The following is a 16,641-nucleotide window of genomic DNA, read 5'->3' as shown; positions in this document are numbered from 1 at the left end:
TCCGCTCCTCATTACAGCATTTTTTTTTTTAAAAGAACTCATGAGTAGCAAGAAGAGGGATGCTTCCATCGTGAGATATGCTTGTAAGAGGTGGTTGCTGAAGGCGCAGCTGCAACTGATCAATCAACCAGTCCATGGTGAACTGAGGTTCTTGAGACTCAACCTGTAAATTAGCCTTCTAGGAGTCTTACACAAGGACTCCTAAGTCCCTCTGCACCTCTGATGTTTGAATTTTCTCCCCATTTAGCTAATAGTCCGCACTATTGATCCTCTCTACCAAAATTCATTATCATACATTTCTCAACACCGTATTCCATCTGCCACTTTTTTGCTCATTCTTCCAATTTGTCTAAGTCCTACTGCAAACGCATTGCTTCCTGAGCACTACCCACCCCTCCACCCCCATCTTTGCCACAAAGCCATCAATTCCATTATCCAAATCATTGACAAACAATGTAAAAAGTAGCAGTCCCAACACTGACCCCTGAGGAATACCACTAGTTTCCAGCAGCCAACCAGAAAAGGTCCATTTTATTCCTACTCGCAGCCTCCTGCCTGTCAGCCATTCCACTTTCCATACCAGTATCTTTCCTGTAACGCCTTAAGATTTTATCTCGTTAAGCAGCCTCATGTGTGGCACCTTATCAAATGCCTTCTGAAAATCCAAGTAAATGGCATCCACCGCCTCTCCACTGTCTATCCTGCTTGTTACTCCTACAGAACTCCTACAGATTTATCAGGCAAGATTTCCCTTCACAGAAACCATGCTGACTTTGACTTATTTTATCATTAATCTCCAAGTACCTCAAAACCTCATCCTTAATAATACTCCAACACTTTCCCAACCGCTGAGGTTAGGCTAGCTGTAGCCATGAGCTCTCCCCTCATTCTTCTAAAACTAGCAAGTACAGACCCAGAGCCGTCAAATGTTCCTCATATTTTAACCCTTTCATTCTGGGATCATTCTTGTGAACCTCCTCTGAATCTTCTCCAATGCCAGCACACCTTCCCTTAGATAAAGGCTGCAAAACTATGCACCATAATCCAAGTGAGGTCTGACTAGTGCCTTATAAAGCCTCAATATTACAAGCTTGGTTTTATATTCTAGTCCTCTTGAAATGAATGCTAACATTGAATTTGCCTTTCTTGCTACTGGCTCAAATTGCAAGTTAACCTTCAAGGAATCCTGCACTCGGGACTCCCAAGTCTCTTTGCACCTCTGATTTCTGAATTCACTCCTCATTTAGAAAGCAGTCTAAGTCTCATGTTTGAGGACGGATGGATGCTTTCCAAGAAAATGAACAAAATCTTCATAACAAAGTTATGCTTGTTAGCTGAGACTCCATGGAAAACCATTTGCCTTGATAGTGAAAAATTAAGATTGACAAATCACTCTAATACTGAGGAGTTCCGCAAAAAAAAAGTCTCAGATTTTAAACCATGACACTATCTAGGTGAGCAGAATAATTTTTATACCACTTGAAGAAGACCAGGAAAGATAGGTCTGAAGAGCAGGCCAATATTTAAACACGAGCCAAGACCGTTAAAACAGTATCTATTATTATTGCAATTTGTGAGGTTTAAATTAGTTCTAATGACAATGTCTTTAAAAGCATTATTAAAACTGGGTTTAAAGCTCTTTGACACAAGCTAAAGGCCTGAAAAATAGTATACAATTCTTTTTTATACTTTCTCTATTTTTTAAAATCAGAGTCACACAAGACTGTCTACAATTTTCTTGCACTGCATCTCACTTGAGCTATGTTAACTGTAGGATAAGTTGTACGTGTGGTTTTGTAGGTTACTTAACCTTGCCAGCAAGCACTGCCTTGAAACATCCTTTCAATATTCATGTTAAAAATCCATTTTACTGACCAGAACAATTGCTGCTGGCCAGTACAGTACTCCGTACATTAACTGCTCAAATCTACACAAGTCAAATCTTCATATACTGATTACAAAAAAAAAACAAGTTATGGCATTTCTCCAACACATACAACTTGCTTTTGTTTCCAAGCAATTACCGCAGTAACAGTGACACCATGGAAAATGCTAGTGTGCGTGTTTGTGTGTGCATTTTAATCTTTTAAACTGTTGTTTCAACAAACTGAGAAAACAATTTGTAAAAATTATTCCAGTTATAACTTTGAACAAAACAGTGCTTTCTTTCTTCCTTGTAAAACCTCTTTGTTCAGGCAGCTAGAGCCTATTTTGTACTTCTCTTTTACTTAGTAATTTCCTGGTTTCCTGTCCCTGTATGGTTGAACCAGTTCCAGGATTTTGGCAACAACGTTTTCAGGCTCAAGTCAGGTATAATATAACACTGTCAATACAAAAGGAACATTTTATGCTCTGTTTCACTACTGCTGCCAAGTATCCTAGCACAAAGCTGAATACATTCAACCAAAGGTTCAATTTTTTAATGTAAATTTCAAGATAGGGGATATTGTCCTAGATACCTTGTGGACTCCAATAGCTTAAGATGCTCAGGACAGGATTGTGCTGGAAGATTCTGCTAACTTACTAATTCAGCTTACTAGTAGGTTAATTTCCTGCTTCAGTGATAATAAGCAAACAGACTCACTACATGTGAGCTACATCAGTGTGTTTACGTCAGCACCTCCAACCAAGCACTAGCAACTTGCAATTTGCTATTTGTTTTGCTGCATCTTATACTGTGATATTTTGGAGAATTTCCCATTTACACATAATTCAAATCAAAGGAAAAGCTGCAGGTTCAGTTAAGATTCATTCTCTTTCATTAACATGTGGTAAATATTTCTTAGTGCAGAAAATTAAATGTCAAGAAATTTCCTATTCACTGAATCATTCATATTGAAATAGCAAATAAGCAGGTTCTTAAAAGCTTGGCTTGTAACTTGGTGAGTAACTCTTTAAGAACACTGCATCTGGTACACAGTTCACATGCCTGGGCATCCCTAATCTGTGCTGTTTCCAGCACTTGAACTTGGGCAGCAATGGGCTGGCAAGATTAGATCAGTGAGGTTTTTAAAAAGGACTATGGCATTTCCGCAATTCAGTGTTATCTGTGGGGAAGCTCTGTGCATGTTAGTTTGCTGGGCCTTTCAAATTTATATTGAAGGAAAATGGATGAGGTAGCAACATCCAAATGATAGGTCAGTTTCTCATGAGAGAAACAGGAAAAATTTTGGGTAACAGTATTGAAAGATATTTTTTGAATTTTGGTTTGATAAAAATCAGTAATAGCTCTCACAATCAAATGCAAATTGAATTTCCTTTCATTAACGAGCCACACAGCACCCAGATGATTAATCAAGTTTTACAAAGTGCCCTAATGTTCCATTCACACTTAGCTAAACTGTACACATTACTTAATGTTTAATGGAGTTTAATAAGAACACTGATTTACCCAAATGAAATAAAAATTGTAATGGTTGCAATTGCTCACCAGGACGGGCAGCACCTGTGGGGATTTCAGATCAATTATCTTTCAAAAATTTGGCTTTTCCTAAAAGAGATAATTTATTGAAATCTTGTTTGGAGTGCTTTCGATCCATAAAGAATGAGTCACTGGATTTCAGGTTGATGATCAATGAATTTCCATTGATCAGTTTCACTGGTTGTTGTTTACAGAATAGGTATCCAATGCTCCTCAAGAAGAGAGATATCAATCATTGGAATTTAAACAGTTAACTGAACAAGAAAAAGAACCATGCAAACATCAAGAGAATCAACCTTACAGACATAAGAAGGGAAAAGTAATTGTGAGATGGAGGGTCTTGACCTGAAAACTTCACTGTCCTTTTACTTATATAGATTATGCCTGCCCCTCTAGTTTCTCCAGGGGTTTGAAGTTGTTGAAAAATGTCAAAGTGTTGTTAAAAAAGAAATTGTGACATATGTATCTGAAGAAAAGTGGACAGATGCAACAAAAGGAAGTCAGCACAATCATGAGTCGAAAATTAAAGCCTGTGCACACAAAAGTTTTCTGAGAGAGATGTACTAAGATTAGGATTCTTTTCACTTATACCTTAATTAGCTTAATTTTGATTAATTGACACAGAGACCAAATTAGGATGATTGAAATACAGGGTTTCAAGAAAAATGAGCAACAATGTGCAGGATTTCTGCATTACATGCCCAGGATCACTATCTTAACCACAAAGTACTAGAAAAGAACAAGGACATCAATTATTGCAATACTGTGCCTCCTTCTACGCTTCTTCCTGCCATTCTACTTATTATCAAAAACATGGTTCTAATTTTTATAACAGCACAAATTACTGTAAGCAATCTTCCAGAATGTTTGATCCAGTGATAATGTATATTGAGAAAACTGAGACATCTAAAACAGAAATATTTACAATAATGAGATTTAAGATAAATAAATAAAACATAGACTGGATAAGGTCAAGACTTGTCTTATTGCAACATTTTTAAATCAATGAGCAATAATCATTTCAAAATTATAAATACAGACCAGATACATTGACAAATCTACACCGTATCTAATTACTTTTATGCGTTTAGTCCAGAGATTGGATCCATTAGTGTGTTCTTTTAATACCTAACCAGCAAATAAAAGTGGCTATTATTGTGCCAGTAATAATTCACATCCATTGGAAAATTGCCCCGGTCCTTTGCACCTCAAGCTTACCTTAGCAGGAATGACATTTCCAGCCATCTGTCATCGATCTAAAGACATCATAGCTTCCAAAGTGCATGCTTCCTCCCTTGCTGAGGGTGATGTACTACATTACAATTCTCTTCACCTATGCCTTATTTATCACCTTTGATTAGTTGACAGAAAGACCCAAGTAGAATGGTTGAAATGTAAGATTTCAAGAAAATTCAGCAATAATGGGCTAGATTTTGACAATGACATGCTAAGGATCACTGTTTTAAACATGCACAAAGTACTTGAAAAAGCAGGGCCATCAACTATTCCAATACTGTAACTCTGACCCAACTCATTCATTTGGGGACAGCCTATGACCTTCATGGAATGTTCACTACTGGGGCTAAACAGTCAGGCCCTGGGAAATGTTGTTGAACAGCAGGATCGTGGAATACAAGTACAAAGTTCCCTGAAATTTGCAACATGCTTGCACAGAGTGCTTGCCTTCAATAATTTTGTCATTGAGGACACAAGTAGGGACACTATGTCATACTTGTATAAATCATTGGTTTGGCTGCGTTTGGAGTACTGTGTGCAGTTCAAGTCTCCCAGATTTAGGGAAAAAGTGATTAAGCTGGAAAGGGTGCAGAAAAGATTCACAAGGATATTACTGTGAACAAAGTGCTTGTGTGACGAAAAACCAAGTTATCAGAAGATTGATGCAAATGAGAGCGATAAGTGAGACAATGGAGAAACATTCCAAATGTTAATGAGAGAGGAGAGAGAGATAACAGAAAGAGACACTAGTTTGAGTATTGACAGACCGATTGCTTTGAACCTCAACTGTTTGAAGTTTGATGGACAGGCGATACCCCAGCAGGGGGATATAAAGAACGGGTTCGCTAAGGCACGACACACACCACGAGATCACGAGATAACAAGACCCTGTAAAACGGTGTGCCCCCACAAGTTGGTAGGAGTTTGGAGGTCTGGTCGCCGGAACCGACCGTAGACGCACAGGGTGAAAAGGTACGATCGGCGGGAACCTGGTGTGTGTGTGTCCGCCCTTGCCTGGGTGCAGGGTTCACCACGGAAGAACGGTCGTATCCGGAACGGAGGGGTCACAGTCGGTGACCACAGAAGACATTAAAAGGGTTCGCCCGAAAGCTAACTGTGAAGAACAAAGGTCTGTCTGAATCAGATTTGCATATCATCCTCTCTCTCTCTCCAACGGCACAACAGCGATTACTGTGAACTGTACTAAGCTGAACTGAACTCTGCGTCACTTGAGACTGATCATTTTACCCCTAGACTGCGATAGAGCTTGATTGATTCCTATTATCCTAGTTCTGTGTACGTGTGTGTTTTATCATTGCTAACCTGTTTCATTTATATCCTTACGATTAGAGTACTGTGTTACTTATTTCTTTAATAAAACTTTCTTAGTTCCAGTAATCCAGACTCCAACTAAGCAGTCCATTTCTGCTGGTTTAGCAACCCAGTTACGGGGTACATAACATAAGTGGGTATCTCGTCCGTGATTTTGAACGCCAAATTTGGGACTGGGTAAATTGACTGGGTTAAAATTCTCGAAAGAAAGAAAGGGCAAACAGCAGAAATGGAGATTGAGGAATTTCTAAAGGCGCCAACCTTGGAGGCATTAGAGGATGCCAGGAAATCAGAATTAGCAACTGTGGTCAAACGGTTGAATCTTTGTAAGGGGAAGTCGACAATGAGGAGAGCAGAGATGCACAGAGCTATCATAGAGCACTATGTATCTAAAGGTGTGTTTCCCCAAGGGGAGCTGGAGGTGGTATCTATGGGAAAACCTGGTGGAGAAGCAGTACAGCTGCAGATGGAAAAATTGAGACTCGAGCACGAGTTCCGGGTAAAACAGCTAGAGCGGGAAGAGAGGGACAGGCAGTTAGAAAGCGAAGAGAGAATAAAACAGCTGGAGCGAGAAGAGAGGGACAAGCAGTTAGTACGGGAAGAGAGAGAGAGAAGGAAAGGGAACTTGAGCTGGAGAAGTTAAGGATGACGCTAGCGCAGGGGCCCATGCCGAACCAAGGTGGAGGGTTCAGGGCGACCCAGGAGGTTAGGCTGGTTCCCCCATTTGAGGAGGCTGATGTTGATCGGTACTTTCTCCATTTTGAAAAAGTCGCTGCAAGTCAGGACTGGCTGAGGGATAAGTGGGCTGTTTTGCTTCAGAGCGTACTTAAAGGAAAAGCCCAGCAAGCTTACTCGGCCTTGTCCGCAGAAGATACCCAGAGGTATGATGTGGTGAAAGAGGCCATACTCAGGATTTATGAGTTGGTCCCGGAGGCATACTGGCAGAGGTTCCGGAATGCGAGGAAGCAGTGGGGTCGCACGTATTTAAAGTTTGCCCGCGAAATGCAGATGTATTGTCAGCGTTGGTGCGCCTCGAAAGGGGTCATTGGGGATTATGACAGACTGCTACAGCTAATCCTGATTGAGCAGTTTAAAGGTTGTGTCCCTGAAGGTATGAGACCCTACCTAGATGAGAAAGAGGCAGACACCTTAGCCGCAACTGCTAAGTTAGCGGATGAATACGTGTTAACGCACAAAAGAAAGTTTACCCGAAGTAAAGGCTACCAGAAGGGTAGTCAAGAGGGCGGAGAGAGTCCGCCAGAAAAGTCAGAAAGTAAGCCGGGGACTAGTGAGAGGGATAAGGTAGACCGGGAGCAGTTTGGTAGGAAGTCTTCTGGGGTCGTATGCTATAATTGTGGGAAAGCTGGACACTTTGCGTCCAGGTGCTTTGCCCCAAAGAACGAGACGGGGAAAGGAAAAACGACGGTTCCGACTGGCTGTATTGAGCTGGTAAACAAACCGCTAGGGGAGAAGAGGTCTGATAAAGTTCAGGAAGGGCGCGAGAGGTTTATCTCGGCCGGATTGGTGTCGGTGAAGGAGGGGTTAAACCCAGTTCCAGTACGGATCTGGAGAGACACTGGAGCTTGTCAGTCATTGATATTAAAGAGTGTGTTAGACTTTAGTTCAGAGACCCAGACTGGGGAGGTCAGGGTGATAAAAGGCATTGGGAAAGGGACTGAAGCAGTACCTTTGCACCAGATACACCTAAAAAGCGACTTGGTCTCCGGACCGGTCACAATCGGGGTGAGGCCCGAACTACTGATGGAAGACGTGGAGGTCTTACTCGGTAATGACCTTGCCGGCGGGGAGGTGTACCCAGCAGTAATAGTGACAAGCCAACCTGCCAGGATTGAGGCCCCGCCCATGGACTCACAGGTTTATCCCGTATGCGCAGTGACTCGGCGCATGCCCAGAAAGGCTGCCGAAGTGAATATAGATTTAGCTGAGACGTTTTTACCAGCCTTGTACTGGGGGGGTTAGAAAGTGAGAACCAGCATAGTAAAACAGAAGGAAGTAAGGGAGTTGAGGTAGACTTATCATTAGATAAGATGGGAGAACGCTATTGTTTTGGCCAACTTTGCTGATGAGTTCTCTCACTTAACCTCCGAGCAGAGCGAGCCGCTAAGAAAGCTAATTAACCGGCACGTACACGTATGTCCGGATGTCCCGAGGCGATGCAAAGAGCCGGGACATGGGGTTGTTGTCACATCAGGTCAGCCTAGTGAGCAACACCCCTATAGGATGATTAATTCAGTGACAAAAGGGCTAAAGAACGCAGAAGCGTATATTGGCGATTTAGTGGTCTGGAGTGACGTGTAGGAGGAGCTGTTTAATAAGCTGTTTGAAGCCAGCCTGACAGTGAACCTCGCAAAAAGTGAATTCGGCCACGGAAAGATCACTTATCTGGGATTTGTGGTAAGACAGGGGCAGCTGGCACCGATGCAGGCTAAGGTGCGGGCTATCTCTGAAGTCCCCACCCCGACAGACAAGAGAGCCCTGAGAAGGTTCTTGGGGATGGTGGGGTACTATCGGAAGTTTTGCAAAAACTTTGCGGATATTACCCTCCCTCTTACTAAGCTCTTGCCAAAGAATGCTAAGTTTGTGTGGGACGACCCTTGTTATCTTTGTCCGGGACGGAAACCACTGGGAATTTACACTGATCACATTCCATTAGTGTTTTTGGCCACTATGAAGTTTGCTAAGTTGGAGCCTGGTCTTAGAGGATTATTAAAATAACACATATAAAAGGAACGGGAAGGTGATTGCTGACTGTCTGTCAAGGTGTTGACAACTTAAAGTTCTCTGCATTAGCCGAATAGCTGATGACCCTGTATATTAGCGTGTATCTAATAATGTATTCATACCTATAATTTTTACCCCGGCAAAAATCCTTTGAAGGATAGGGATGTGACGAAAAACCAAGCTATCAGAAGATTGATGCAAATGAGAGAGATAAGTGAGACAATGGAGAAACATTCCAAATGTTAATGAGAGAGGAGAGAGAGATAACGGAAAGAGACACCAGTCCGAGTATTGATAGATCGATTGCTTTGAATCTGAACTGTTTGAAGTTTGATGGACAGGTGATACCCCAGCAGGGGGATATAAAGAACAGGTTCGCTAAGGCACGACACACACCACGAGATCACGAGATAACGAGACCCTGGAAAACGGTGTGCCCCCACAAGTTGGTAGGAGTTTGGAGGTCTGGTCGCCGGAACCGACCGTAGACGCACAGGATGAAAAGGTACGATCGGCGGGAACCTGGTATGTGTGTCCGCCCTTGTCTGGGTGCCGGGTTCAGTGCGGAAGAACGGTCGTATCCGGAACGGAGGGGTCACAGTTGGTGACCACAGAAGACATTAAAAGGGTTCGCCCGAAAGCTAACTGCGAAGAACAAAGGTCTGTCTGAATCAGATTTGCATATCATCCTCTCTCTCTCTCTCTCCAACGGCACAACAGCGATTACTGTGAACTGTACTAAGCTGAACTGAACTCTGCGTCACTTGAGACTGATCATTTTACCCCTAGGCTGCGATAGAGCTTGATTGATTCCTATTATCCTAGTTCTGTGTACATGTGTGTTTTATCATTGCTAACCTGTTTCATTTATATCCTTACGATTAGAGTACTGTGTTACTTATTTCTTTAATAAAACTTTCTTAGTTCCAGTAATCCAGACTCCAACTAAGTGGTCCATTTCTGCTGGTTTGGCAAGCCAGTTACGGGGTACGTAACACTTGAAGTTGGATAAACTAGGGCAATTCTTCCTGTAATGAAGGAGGTAGGAGGTGACCTTAAAGAAGTTTGTAAATTTATGAGAGCTATTGATTGGGTAGATGGTCACAGTGCTTCTCCAAGGATAAGGGACTCTAAAGCTAGAGATCATAGATTTCAGATGAGAGGGGAAAGATTTAAGGGACAATTTTTTCCACACAGATGATGATGGGTAAATGGAAAGGGCTGCAAGTGGAAGTGGTAGATGCATGTACAATTACAAAGTTTAAGAGATATTTGAACAAGTACTTGGATAGTAAGGTTTAGCGAGACGTGGGCCAAGCACAGGTCAATGGGTTTAGTGTACGTAATTACCACAGTTGGCATGAACAAGTTGGGGCAAAAAGTCTATTTCTGTACTGTTTATGAATCTACACAGTGACATTGATATCTCGCACATTGCTAAATGCCAACATGTCAGAATTATGTCAGCAATGGTCACTTCATTATTCACTCTCTTTTTATAAGGGTCAAATCTGAGCAAGTTGTTATAAATTAGCAGCAGGAATAGGCCATTCAGCCCCTTGAGTCTATTCTGACAATGAATATCATGGCTGATATGATTTTGAAACCTCAACTCTGATATCTGTTTACCTGCCTCAGTCTTTAACCCTTTTGCTTACCAAGTATCCCCTTACCTTTGTAAAAATATTAACCGTCTTTATTTCAACCATCCTTCTGAGGAAAAGCATTCCAAACTCTCATGACCAAAATGGGTCTTTCCTTATTTTTAAACAGTGATATTAGTCTCAATTCTCAGAAGAGAGGAAACACTCTCCACATACTCTCAAGACCCCTCAGGATTTTATACTAAACATCAATCAAGTTCTCTGTCACTTTACTCCAGTGGATACAAAGTTCACCCTTTCCTCTTATGGCAACCTGCCTCCTTTAGTTAATAGCCTAGTGAACCTTATTTGAACTTCTAATGCATTAACATTTTCCTTACATTAGGAGGGCAATATTATGCACAGTACTCTAGATATGGTCTCACCAGTATCCCATATAGGTGAAGCATAACCTCTCTATGACTGTATTCAGTTCCCTTAGCAACGAATGATAAATCTTGATCAATAATGGCCATTGGACTGTGAGGAATTTGCAGCTTTATCTGCTCTTTTCCAGGGAAACCTGTCTTCAATTTAATCCAAAGACAAGTTTACATGTTTACATCCACGTGTCTATGGACATGATTTACAAAATTACAGTGGATTCTGGTTAATTGGGCCATTGATTAATCAAGGCAGCTGCTTATTTCAGACAACTGTTATAGAAAAAAATCTTACTGAGAAAATAGTTAAGATTCTCTGTTTATTTGGGACACTACGCTGCTTAATTGGGGCAGGAGGCTTGCAGAAGTTTCTAACTAGTGTCAGACATGTGCACTCTAGTGTCCGTTAGACACTACACCGTACTCAGAGCGAACAGACTTTAAATGGCATCATTTGCATGTCTTCCTGTTCAAACAGCAGTGATTTTTGTGACTGATATTTGGCTAGAGATAAGCAGTAAAACAATCTCGAACTGTTTTCTTCACTGCAGCTTCAAATATTCAGGCTTGAAAATGCAGAAATGGCTGGGAGTGAACATGAAACGATTTCAATATTTCAACAAGTTAGAAATTATGTAGATATCAACAGTCATCTTGAATATTACAAGGAAAATGAAGATTTGGAAGATGCAATCATCGAAATCATTGTATGAAGGCAGTCCATCATCAGCACTAGGTGTCTGCACTGATTTTGTTCATTTTCAGTCAATCAAAAGAACACGGTAGCATAAATTCCTCCATTGATAACTGTTAGGAACTAATACACAGTTTTATAGTACTGTAGTAGTATTGGTAGTGTTTTAATTTGTTCTGTATTTCATTTAAATACATAATTTGTTACTCAGTTAAAAGCTATGTCTTTTTAACTGTTTCCATGAAACTTCAGTTGATTGGGACAGCTGCTTAATTGGGCCAAAATATACTGGTCTCGATGTCTCCACTGAATATATAAATAGTAGGCTGCTAGTTTATAAAGAGCTCACTGGCGCATCTTCGCAAAATGCTTATTGTTGGTTTTGTGGAAAACTCCTACATTGATCTTTAGCTGTAAGGTTAGTTCCATTACAAACTAGTTTGAAGGTGCATTGCTTTCTTGTCTCCAGGACTATTACAAAGTAGCAGTCAATTGTTTAATCATGATTGTTCTACAAATTTATTCCAGGAGCTGCTATAGTGCACCTTTCATCAATTTCATCTGCTGGAATGCACAATTTGCAAGTATAGGTTCCATCTTTCTAGCCAATAACAATGAAATCCACCTCGTGTTGCTCTAGATTTACTGCTGAGAAAGCAGCTCTCCGATAGTTCAACAGTTATAACATTAAATGTTAGCAGTACAAGGGCTCATTGTACCATCTTCAGGAGGATGATTCAGGAAGATTAGCCCTTCAAGAGGGCTAATATTTAATAAAATGAAAAGTCTGAGTTTGATTGGACCATGTAATGAAAATATAACACAGGAAGATATTTCCTAACTTGGAAGAAATTAAAGAAAGAAATTGGAATTAAACTTCAGTACAAGCAACAACTAATCATAAGGTTATACAGATTAGCAATAAGTCAGTGTTATGTAACTCCACATCACTATAATCAGAACACAACTGCTAGATACAATTAAAATTTTATAATATAGTACTTCAGTTCTTAACTCTGTCTTGAGCAACAAATAATCTGCTGGAAGAACTCAATGGGCTGAGCAACATCTGTAGGGAGGAAAGGAATCGTCAACGTTTCACGTTGAAACCCTGCATCAGATTTCAAGTCCATTCACTCCACAGGCGCTGCTCGATCTGCTGATCTCCTCCAGCAGGTTGGTTCTTGCTCCAGTTCTAGCATTCTCTTGGATCTCCTTGTCTGTCTCAGTTGTTTTGCTATAACTTATAGGCAATCACCCAAGAGATTTATCTATAAACTAGTCATTTGAATAATTCAGATCTCTGTTTATAGTGAGAGTTGCTGGATACAGAAAATCTGATTCAAGTTCATAAAGAATGTCTGCAACAATGAACAATGAACAAGTTTAAGCCATCAGTTAGACATGCTGTGAAGCCACTTACATAGTCTTAGACAGAAATAGAAAGAGATGAAAGCACGAATGGTGTAAATTTGAAACTGATACAATTGACAGAGGACTGTGTTAATTTAAATGATCTGCTTTATGATAACTTATTATGAAGTCATATATCTGTTTCATATATTATTTTACAATACAGGTGAGACAACCAATTTCCCCCGGATCAATAAAGTATGACTATGACTATGGCTATGGCTACGTACAAAATCTGTGGACACAGGTCCTTCAAGTACATCTTAGTAGGAAAACATGGAAATTATAAGGAAAATTTGAGATTGCTAATAGTGGTACTAACAGAAGGGTTCTTCATAAATGTTTGTGACATTTCTCTCATTGATCTAACAAAGCATACAAATCCACTCATTTTAAGATTAATTTGTACAGCTACTGAGGATAAAAAAAGATGAACGGTACTTCAGTTTTTCCTCTTCTGAGAGGCTGTCAGTCCTAGTCTGTCCAGTGACCATTGCTAGCTCATCCTTTAGCTCCTGGATTTCTTTCTTTAAGCGAAGAATCATCTACAAATGGAGATAATAATAACAGGGGAAAAAAGACAGCTGGAGTTAGTTTTCTGATGTAAATTCTTTAAAGTTCTCTCTAAATTGAACCTATTTTTGGCTTCATCACCGCAGAGATAAATTACAATGATATTTTATATAAAAATGACTATTACTGTTCCCAAAATAAACCCATTTTGCAGTTATAAAAATATACATTATGAAAATCTTGTTCAAATTCATAAATCATTGGTTTTCTTCTGATTTGTAAGACAGCTGCATTCCTTGTATGGAGGACCCATGAGTACAGTCAATTCCTGTAAACTAAACATAAACCGGGTTCTTAAGTATTTTGTTCACCTGTCAGAAATAATTTAATAGACACGCAATGATGTATTAGCCTACAGTGGGGCACTGTTACTAAATACATATTGCCCTTTGTTTTTTCAACCTCCCTTTATAGTACTTTTAATATTCGATAGGTTTCAACAAAATCACCCCTCACTGGGAGTGGACAATGAAGAGTATCCTAACTGGATGCATCACTAGTATAGAAACACCAATTCCCAGAAACAGAAAAGGCTACAGAAACTGGTGGATACAGCAGAGTTCAGCACAGGAAAAGCCCTTCCCACTGTTAAGTACATTTGCACTCAGTGGCCACTTTATTAGGTACACCCCTGCACATTAATGCAAATATCTAATCAGCCAATTATGTGGCAGCAACTCAATGCATAAAAACAAGGTCAAGAGGTTCAGTTGTTGTTCAGACCAAATATCGGAATGAGGAAGAAATGAGATTTAAATTACTTTGACCATGGAAAGATTATAAGTGCTAGGTGGAATGGTTTGAGTATCTTAGAAACAGTTAATCAGAGGAGAATGGCCAGACTGGTTCATTAGCTGTATTGAGGCCCTCTGCACTTCAGTTTGGCTGTCTTAACCAACATGTTCATAGTTAGTGAGAAGAAGATCACTGAGATTGTACATTTGGGTATAATACGCTTCTCAAGCCAGTGTCAACCTGGTGTGGTCATTCCTAAGGAGACTCTCAATCTGAAGTTCCTGTAGTAGTCCAAGATGAGATTCTTTATTTTCCTCCGAAGATGATGCCACTACAGTGCAATCTCCACCAGCTTATGTGATAATGACCCATACATGTTGACAAGGTCTAGCCATAATACAGCTATGTCTCCCTTCCTTTGCACACTTCCTTGATCAACTGGGAAACCACACCCATGTGTTCCAGACAAACCAGCACTCTAGGAATCCCTCCCTTATGTACAGATGTATTGGTGTAGCTATTTTGAGGAGAAACTCAGTTAGGTGACACGAAACAATACTGAAAAATATCTTCCCTTCCACACTGAACAGCCAAATGGAACTGCACAACTTCCTTGCAGTCCTCCTCTTTGGAGATCCAGACTCCTTTTGCACGTCTGCAACCTTTCCCCTAAGCCAGATAACCCTAACAAATTTCCAAAATAGCTGGAGAAGCACTTGTACACCTTATAGGGTATTCCACTGGTACCAGGGCAGAACGAACTCTGGCTGCTCCAACTACTTCCTGCATTTCCTTCCAGCTGGGACCCTTGCCATTGAACTCAACTGCATGAGGTGGAGGATTTACTAGAGTGCATGGTCTTCTAGCTCCCACTCCCTCTCTAAGTCACTGAGGGAGTTCTTAAGATATAGATCCATCTCTTGTTTGCAGCATGCAAGGTGCCCACTATGCTTCAGTCCCAGCAGCTGCCTGCTGAATCCATAAGGGTTCGCAATAAAGGCAGCTCACTTCTTGGTTCTCTCTCTTCCCTGTCTTCTATGCTATTCTGCCCTATGTAGTGTCATAAGCTTACTTCAGAGTATGTTACGGAGCTTAGAAAATGGTGGTTTCTCTTCTTCACTTGCTCCCTCTGTACTCTTTAGCCAGGATCAGAGCTCTTGATACAGCTCATGTATTTTGGCTGCCCTATGGTTCAATGTCCGGGGGCTTTTGCTGCCTTTCTTCTGTACTCGGCCAAATCTCTCAATAGCAAAGCTGACAATGATTGTTGACATGGTCTGGAGTCATCAGTCGACATCTCCCTTGGCTATTGCCTCAATGATATGGAGTATATACTACTTAAACTGCAGCCACTCTTTCTGATGGCTTGCCAGAGGCAAACTAATCCATCAGTGTTCTGCCACTCTGCCTGGAGTGGTAGTTTCTGGCTCTTGGAGGTTCTGGGCACTCTGGAATGACTCCAGGCAAGGTTCATCCAAAATCTCACTGGGAGGAAATCCTGTGCTCTCTCCTGCTCCAGGCATTTCATCTTGGTCTGACGTATTAGAACTATCTACAAACATCACTCTGGAAGAATGTTCAGCAGATGGACAGCAGAGGTTCAAGAGGCAACTCACCAGTACTTCCTCAAACAGTTAGGGAAGGGCCGTAAACTCTAGCCTTAACAGTGGCACCCACATCTTATAAGAAAAATATATTCAGATCATACTGTTAACAAATAAATCACCAAATCTTGCCAAAAGCTTTATTATCTCAGTAAACCTTTAAAGAGATCTTTTATGCGGAATTTCTTCAGACACAAATAAAAGGGGTAAAGCAAATGCTCATGAATCACAAGTAAACAACTAAAAACATTATGATTCTTCTTTGACCTTATCAAACATTATTTTTTAGAATTCAGCTGATCGAATATCAAGCTTCTTTTACTATTATTCTCAGATATCTTTGTATATTTCAATTAGTTTTTCTTGGTACCAAGTTGTTCTTTTGCAACTCTAACCATGGTGCATTTTCTGACCTCAGCTTTCAAAACCTCACTGTAACTTTGACGAGTCAACTATTTCTTCCTTCTCCTGAACTTTTCATTTGTTATCAGCACTTTGGGATTGTCCTCACTTGATTTCAATCTGATTTGTGACCAGGGATCCCTAGCAATAGTTCCTCTTCATTGACAGTTAAATCATTTTTCCCCCCTGTAGGTGTGGCTGTGTCTTTGTTTCAAATTGTTATGCTTCTATTGGTTTCCATATTATTTTATTATAATATATTGATAATATGCTGATACCTAAAGCAATTGTCACCTTGACATTTTTGCTCCTTTGTGTCGATGTAATCAGAAACATTCCCTCTGTTGTTTTCATCATCTCTTTTCTACAGCTTAAAACCGGTATGTCTTCTTACTTTTCACACTCTGTTGAAGGATCCTTGATACAAAATGTAGACTTGATTTCCCCTCCACTGGTGTTGTTT

The 16,641-nt window shown here is 40.6% G+C and overlaps 1 protein-coding gene across 5 annotated transcripts in view; it reads right to left on the bottom strand.

Moving 5' to 3' along the window:
* The window catches only part of kif6 (kinesin family member 6), a 610,920-nt gene that overhangs the window by 409,375 nt on the left and 184,904 nt on the right, over window positions 1-16,641 (bottom strand). For all 5 annotated transcript variants that reach the window (XM_072247507.1, XM_072247523.1, XM_072247530.1 and 2 more), the window contains exon 10: window positions 13,306-13,409. In XM_072247507.1, the coding sequence (XP_072103608.1) occupies window positions 13,306-13,409 (104 nt within the window). The remainder of the gene's footprint in view (window positions 1-13,305; window positions 13,410-16,641) is intronic.

Source organism: Mobula birostris, chromosome 2, assembly GCF_030028105.1.
Source record: "Mobula birostris isolate sMobBir1 chromosome 2, sMobBir1.hap1, whole genome shotgun sequence".
NCBI lineage: Eukaryota > Metazoa > Chordata > Chondrichthyes > Myliobatiformes > Myliobatidae > Mobula > Mobula birostris.
This window is presented reverse-complemented; position numbering and strand designations above follow the sequence as displayed.